General features: G+C 41.0%; 1 protein-coding gene across 1 annotated transcript; it reads right to left on the reverse strand.

Moving 5' to 3' along the window:
* Window positions 1-6,177: 6,177 nt before the first annotated feature.
* On the reverse strand, window positions 6,178-8,234 carry DRD5 (dopamine receptor D5). Its single transcript, XM_041402885.1, has one exon. It carries the CDS (start codon window positions 7,993-7,995, stop codon window positions 6,790-6,792), a length of 1,206 nt encoding a protein of 401 aa, XP_041258819.1. The 5' UTR covers window positions 7,996-8,234; the 3' UTR covers window positions 6,178-6,789.
* Window positions 8,235-8,257: the final 23 nt, after the last annotated feature.

Here is an 8,257-nt window from a genome sequence, read left to right on the forward strand (position 1 = left end):
AGTTGAAAGAAATTTGCACTGGGATTTTATTCTTGTAATGGAAGATAATAAAACTTTAAGATCTGACTTACTTCTTCTGGGTCAATTTGTAGATTTTACTTTTATAGACCAAAAAATATATTTAATTACCCTATAAATATGATTGTATTGTTTTTTAAAATATATATAAAGTAACATATACATGCAAGTATATAAAAATCAAATGCATATACTCTTCACAATGAAAATATTCAGCCTTTATTTCCAGAAAAGCCAAAAAATTAAACCTTTTGTAGAAAAAAACTCCATTACCTCTATGTCTAATACCGATCTATTCTCACTTTGTATTCTCAAGCAAAATCCCCAAGAGCTTTTAAAAAAATCCATTTACTCTTGTCCTCTAAATTATGGTTCTGGGGAATAATCTTGTGTTGAGAAAGGAGATGTTGCTTGGGAAAAAAAACACAACTAACAACAACAAGACCTATAAGATTCCCCTTGGGCAGAGAAATAATGTAATTTAAGTGTAGCTTGAGGTATTTCCAGATCTGGTGACAATAAGGTACCTGAGCAGCAAGCTCCATGCCAGGAGCTTCTGCTCACCGAAGGAGACTAATTATATCAAGTCAACAGGGAAAGCAAAAGGTCAAGGCCAAAGGCTAGAAACTTAGATTTTGAATCTTACTGAAAACCTTTTGGATTGGAAAAAGGGGGTCAGAGGGTAAAAGCAAGTATGCTGAACTTCCTAGTTAATATTTGATTAATGGGACATTTTCAAAACTGCATCAGGTGAGCTGCAGACCAGACTTCTTCAGTTCCTCAGAAGCAACCAAGCTCAATGCTCATCTCTGCTGTGCGACTACCAGGGGCTCTGGAAAAATGAAATTAATTCAGGATTGGATTTCTTCAGCTCAATTTTGGGTCCCTAAACCATGCCCTACGTGCAGCTCAGACAGCAGAGCCCCGAGCAGCTCTCGCAGCCACATCCGCTCAAGCCACAGCCAGGCACCAGCTGTGCCCCCACGCTCAGCAGATCTCACTTGAAACCACTTCATTCAGAGCATAACCTCAGAAAAGAAAATGTGGTTTCTCTTTTCTTTAACAACCTAAAAACATCTGTTGTTTAAAAAAAAATTCAGATTTCCTATGCATCACATGGAGGTTTGGAGCACCCATCTTAGGAGCAAGGGGTCTACTACCAAGGAGCAGGCTTTTGTGGTGGAGGGTGAGGTTCTTGTGTGTCAGGAATGGCTCCCTGCAGTCCCCTGAACCAGCTGGCTGACACCACACTGATTTCATGGAAACAGAACCCATTTTGCCATTTCTTTCCTTGTTTTCAGACCTCCCTCCTACCATGAATCAGTTGATTAATAGTAGAAGGTTCAGAGCTTTCCAGCTTCTGGTAGCAATGAAGGCACAGTTCCCAATACAAACAAGTATTTGCTGTTAACTGCAGGGAATAATTCACAGGAAGAAATTTTTTTCACAGACTGGAATTTTTAATTTTTTATGATTACTGCATAGTATTTTATAAATCTCATAAATGTGACTGTGATGGCTATGATATAAAGATTAAGTCCATAAAAATATTTATCCTCCTTAAATAAGTGCCTACTATAAATATTATTGACAGTTATCTCCATTTACAACTAAGAATGGATTTCAACATATAGCAATATAAAATCATCTTGTAAATTTTCCATTAAACTAAACTATCCTGGGAGAGACAGCAGGTTCTCTGAAAAAAGCCAGTCCATCATCTGCTTCAGATGATATTATTTCTATTTCCACTCTTGACACACCTAATGCTATTAATGTTCACTATCATAAACTGCAATAATACCACTACAACAATAAACAAAATGCTGAAGTGACATATCTTTGATGCCCCATTAACAGAAATATCCTAATTTATTTTTTGTTTTGTGCACATCATTGTTTTTAAACCACAAGTATACCCTTTTCTTTAAAACCAATTTAAATTTGGTGGGTAAAACCCTGTCAATAAATACATAGTGCACTATATAGTTAACAAGACTCAAAATGCAATTGCTGTTGCTGATCTATGATCAAAGCGAAGATTCTCTGCGCAGACTTCATGAAGCTTTTGAGAAGTTTGAAAAGGCTTCCAAAGTTTGAAAACAAACAAATACATCTGAGTAAAAAAAAATGTTTCTGCATTGCAGCAGGTGAAATGTTTTGTTCAGAGCGCCAATTTTAAGATGGCTTCATCCACTGTCAGAGAATCCCAGTGGCAATATTCACAAGAAGCAAGGAGAAATAATTTCATTGCTCCGTGACCTAAGCACACATCTGCCCCTGAGGTCTTCTGCTGAATTAAATAGGCACTGCATATTTTTAAAGATCTTATGAATTCAATTAAACAGTAGTGAAGATGGCCTCAGAGGAAAGAAATATCTCTGCAGAATTATCAACACAGACATAGGTGTGTACCCTGCCTTCTGTGTGACAGTGAAAAAATGGCCTCCTTATTGAGAGTGCTGATTTCGGTACACAGAAACAGCTGAGGAACTTGTGACCTCTCAAACCTCCAGTCTGAGGCATGTTCTGAACACTGCCTCCAGTCCTGTCAATCTTGAGTGCTGAGTTTATACATGATTGACTCCTAAATGGTATAAGATTGTGCTCAGTGTCATTGCTACAAGAAGGCTTCCTAATTTTAAAGCCTTTTTTGTTACATGTTACAAAAATGCAGGAACTCTCAGTAGGGAGCCTCCCTGCAGACACACATGAGATGTAGTTGGCAAAAGTAAAAAAAAAACACAATGAAAGCAAAGCAATAAAATACCAGACTTACCAAAAATTACTGCAGTATTTTTCCTCCCTTTGGAAAGTTTTTCATTTGTGTTCACCTCTCAGAAAGGTCTCTACATTTCTTTAGCTTGTGGGAAAAAAAAAAAAAAAACCAAAAACCACTGTACAACCCAACATCCATTGTTAAAGCCAGAGCTGTTAAAAGCTCTTGAGGGTTTGAAGAGTGAAAGAGTTTATATGGTGTTTGCAGCATTTTACATAAAACACAGTACTTTCATGTTCTCCATGTTCCAGCTTCTTAAAAATTAAGATACCTTCCCATGTTCTGTTCTTCCATAGAAGACTTAAAATGTAATTTTAATTACATTTGTAATCAATTTAATTACATCTGCAATTACATACGAAGTTACACACAAAGACTACAAATACACTGACCCTCCTTAGGTATGGTGCTATCCAGCACTAACAGATCCAGCTGGCTGAGAGGTAATATAAAAGTTAAACAAATTGCAAGGTAAGATTTCCAAAAGCAATACAAAACAGAAACAGAAAATTATCTGGGACATTGAAATCAGCCACCACTGAGGACTAGATTAAGTTAAAGTCAAACTGTATCATGAATTCAAATAATTTATGTACCAAAAAGAAAAAAAAAAATGGCAGATGAGAAGTACAGAACCCTCAGCATAGACAAGTTCCAGAGAGACATCACAAGGATATGAGGATTGTAAAAACCCACTTACACTTCCAGTGAACTCCACTCCTTGTATAGGCAAATGCATTAGTGCTTAAGAGGGGAACCATTAAAAAGTAGGGCAGCAGTTTCATCTGAGGGAAACAAGTCAGAACAATCCTTTTGGGGATGTTTTCATTAAAAGGGGTTGCCCCTTTTTATAGTTCAAGGCAAGATACACATTTCTTTTAAAAGTTTATCTTACTAATTCTGAATACTCAAGCTTTGTCAGTGGTAAGTAATTAAGACATATTAAAATGCAACAAATTGTCCCTATGAGTTAAGAAAATATTTTCTTTAAGATCCATAAGGTCAAGCTCTGCTTCCAGCAAAACAAAAAGCACCTTCTGTCTTTTGAAGCAGAAATGTTCCCTCTCTGATGCTCCTAGGCTTTGAAAGATGAAGCCCCCTGACAGACATATATTTCAAGATAAGAGATTACATCATAGAACCACCACCAGAAATCATTTACCAAATGAAGTCATGAACTGAAAATTACTAATGGAAAGTGGCAATTTGGCCAGTTTTCTGTACTGCCCTAACCGTGCTCAGAAAATCTAGGGGCTGGCTAAAAAACGCTTTCCCTCAGATCTAAGATAAGGATTGTTTCTAATATTCTGCACAAAGCTGTTACATAAACCCACTGATGGAGATGTCTTCTTGCATCCCAGAGCCAGCCCACTCACTTATTCCAGAAACCCAGGCAGGTAAAGCCTCAAGGAGGAGAGCTCTGGTCAGGGTGATGCAGGAACATCTTGCACTCATGTACCCCTGAGCCACACGTGCAGTGAGCTGGATCCAGGGCAGCTGTCACACCCCTGCACAGGGATCACTGGGAAGCAGAAAGGACACAGGGGCAGGTGGGGAGACACCCTCTGTTCTGCTGCTCTGTACTGCTGCTGGAGCAGGGGAACCACGCAGAACCAGGATGCACAGCCTGCTGGCATGCAGGTGCTCAGAGAGAAATCAAGATTCCCCATCCCCATCTTCCCAGGCTGCTTCTGATTTAATGAGGAAAAATGGGATATAACACAGGCATTGCCCCAGGAACTGGAATCAGCACCAGGTTCCTGCACCTCTTGCATCTGATATCACTGGTTTTTTGCACAAATCCAGCTTAAAATGCTGTACTTGCATCAACATTTGAGTGGTAACTAGAAAATGCAAAAAAATCTAAACTCTGGTTGGGATAATTCATTTCTGCACCATCAGAAGCAGTTTCCTTCGTTTTCATTTGAGAAAATTATTTTATTCTGGGCAAGTTTATCTAACAACCAGCAGGGCTAAAACTATGGTTAACTCTAACAACATATGATTGCTTTAGCAGAGGAATGCATTCACCCTCGACGTCAAGCCATTAGTAGGTTGAACATGATTATGGGCATGAGATTTGTTTTTCAAGCTTCCCTAAGCCACAGTCACAAGACCCTTCCCTTAGGACAGCTGTAAAGGGATATCACACTGAGATTTCATATCAACAGCAAAACAAAATGCTCAGGTAGATGTCAGTCTTCAGTGACAAGCAATTGAAAAGGTAATCCAAGGTGACACAACTAATTAATATCAAAGACTAAATACATAAAACATTTCTTGCAGACCAGATTGCAGCAGAGCCACCACAAAGGGATTTCAATCACATTCCTCCTGCGCTTCTCCCACCCCATTTCCCCGGGGGTAGACGATAACCCCCAAACCAGTATTAAGGGTTTAACTTCCAAGCAGGCTCAATACTAAGCCCCTCACATTCAAAAGTTCCAGGGTCTGGTTAAATGATTTCCCTGAACCATGCAGATCCCACTTTTCCTCCATACATCTTACAGCTCCCAATTAGGCAGGATGGGGAGGCCCCAGGTCAGGGCCATTAGGAGGAAGGGCTGCAGAATCTACACCTACCATTCAATTTAAATCTGCTCAGCTCATGGCACAGGTATTTCTAAAGGGTAAATTAATCTAAGTGTTGTTCACTCTGTGAGCCAAAACTTGAAATAAATATTGGTATTGCTTTTACTACCTTTGACCACTTGTTTTGGAAATAGCATCACTTTTGATTTCTGAGCTGAAAGCTTACAACTGTTTCTAATATTCCATTTGATGTAAATGATTCAATAGAAACAGAGTCAAAAATACTCTTTTCAGTTTGAAAGATTGCTTTAAAATGTTTAGTATAGTTGTACTTACAGCACCTTTAAATTCCAGTTAATAATTAAAATAATACATTATCAGAATTATTTTCTTCTCTCAGTGTGAATGAGTTCTCTAGTGTCTGCACTGGGAAATTATGATTATTAATATAATTTTCAACCACAATTATTGTTTTTAGACACACCCAGCTTCTAATTCTATCATCAAACTCTTTACATCAATAGCATTTTTTTAAAGTTCAAGTACAGAATTAAATGGAAAGTTTTAATACCTTATCCACATGTATACTTGATATTCTTGGCTGCAGAAAGGGATACCATCATAATATTAAAGAAAAACATGTAAGAGCCATAGAAACGAGTTCATCTATGTCAAGAATTCCTATGATCCTTGCTTTTACTCAAAACCTGTATTTTCTATACAGACTATTTGCTTTTAAAATAATAGGGTTAAGCTGTTAGTCATTCTAACTGTTCATATAGAAATGTTAGTTGGAATACTTCTTGTAAACCTTTCAGGGTGACAAATGAAAGATAATAAACCCTTGATCAATGTAACTTTTATTTATTCATCCAGGAACAGAGGATATCATAGGCAACAATGCCGCCTAGGAGAACAAGGATTTCACACAAACTGTTTTGGCAGAAACACGCATTTAAATAATCATCCAAATCACCACCTCACTATCTCTATCTTAAAAAAAGAAAAAAAAAAAACAAAACTAAACAAACAAAAAAATGGAGAAAAATAAACATAAGATCTGAACAAACCAACAGCCTGGATTTTTTTTTTAATTTAATGTCTATGCCAGCCACATCTGTCCCTGATTTTAGAAGTCATAATACTTAGCAGTGACAATGGCACCTTTCATTTGCAAACACATTATAAACATGAACTGACTGCAATTATACTACAATACCTCATCACAGCTAATCAACAGGACTGCCTGGTCTGCCCCCAGCCTGAGGAAGTGCTGATTTAAGTTTGTGCTGCCAGGCCCCTGTATGACAGTGTCTACATCCTGCAAAGTACCACCCACAGAAGTGAATTTAGCATAAACTGACTGACCAAACTGCAGCACATCATCAAGCAGGTGTTTCCACTCAGTGCTAATATTTTCTTTTATATTCCAAGAAGAACTGACCAGACTGGGACACAATTTAATGTAAACCATTTGGAGTGAAAGGTGTTATCTTGCCTAGCGAAATCTCCCCCTCACAGTCCAGCTCACAGGCAGAGTCAGTGGCAACCTCATGGTCAGGGGAGATCTGGGACATCCTATCAAAAGGGTCCTCGCGATTTTCCTCACAGTCAACCACATTTGGGATCATGTTAACATAAGCAGTCACTATCTCCTTATGGTAAAGGGTGTCCTGGTTGTAAGAGATAAGCTCATTGCTTATATTAACAGTCTCCACTGCAGTACCAGAGCAAAAATGACCACATCCCAGGAGGTTGGAGAAAACCTTTCTAAAGTCAGCATTGAAGGCATAGATGATGGGGTTAAGAGAAGAGTTAGCCCAACCAAACCAGACAAAGATATTAAAGGTGGTCTCACTGACGCAGGGCAGGCCAGCGTGGGGGTCACTGGGTGGGCTCTCGCAGAAGGGAACCATGCAGTTCAGGATGAAGAACGGCAACCAGCAACACACAAAGACACCCATGATGACAGAGAGCGTCTTCAACACCTTGGTTTCTTTCCTGATGGAGGACTTGAGGCTTGTGTGATGGTGGCAGTCAATGTGGCTGCTCCGGCAGCTCTGTGCATGCTCGGCTGCCCTCTCCAAGGAAGAGATACGACGAATCTGCACCTGGGCAATGCGGTAGATTCGGGTGTAGGTAACTATCATGATAGCCACCGGGATATAAAAACTGATCAAGGAGGAGGAAATAGCATAAGTCCTGTTGAGGCTGGAGTCACAGCTCTCCGATGATCCAGTGAGGGTGTCATTGTTGCCAGAGGTCCCATCAGAGGGTCTCACTGCCGCCAATGCCACCCATGTGGTACTCATATCTTCTGCCCAGGTGGTGACAGCACCTGCTGCTGCCCAGGCAGTGTCAAATCCATCTCCAATATCAGCATCAGCAACAACATCCCCACCTTTGTGCCAGTTGAGCTGGACAGGGATGAAGGAGATGAGCACAGACAGAGCCCATGCCACGCTGATCATCACCAGAGCCAACCGCTGGGTCATCTTCCTCTCGTAGCGGAAAGGGCTGGAGATAGCCCAGTACCTGTCCACACTGATCACACACAGGTTGAGAATGGAGGCCGTGGAGCACATGATATCAAAGGCCACCCAGACGTTGCAGAAAGCCCCAAAGGGCCAGTACCCAGCTACCTCTGCCACCGCCTTCCAGGGCATGACCAGCAGGGCCACCAGCAGGTCCGAGACAGCCAGGGACACGATGAAGATGTTGGTAACCTTGCTCCGCAGGTGCCGGTAGCGGACGATGGCCGCACACACGAGCACGTTCCCGAAGAGAGTCCAGAGGATGAGCAGCGCCAGCAGGCTGCCCGCCACCACCTGCGCTGCGCCGGGGGCGCCCGCCGGGCCCCGCGCCTCGCCGGGGGGCCCCGTCGCCGGGGGCAGTGGGCTCCGGCCACCCCAAATTGCAAGGTAAGAT

Source organism: Onychostruthus taczanowskii, unplaced genomic scaffold (genome assembly GCF_017590055.1).
Source record: "Onychostruthus taczanowskii isolate IOZ18803 unplaced genomic scaffold, ASM1759005v1 scaffold2, whole genome shotgun sequence".
Taxonomy (NCBI): Eukaryota; Metazoa; Chordata; class Aves; order Passeriformes; family Passeridae; genus Onychostruthus; species Onychostruthus taczanowskii.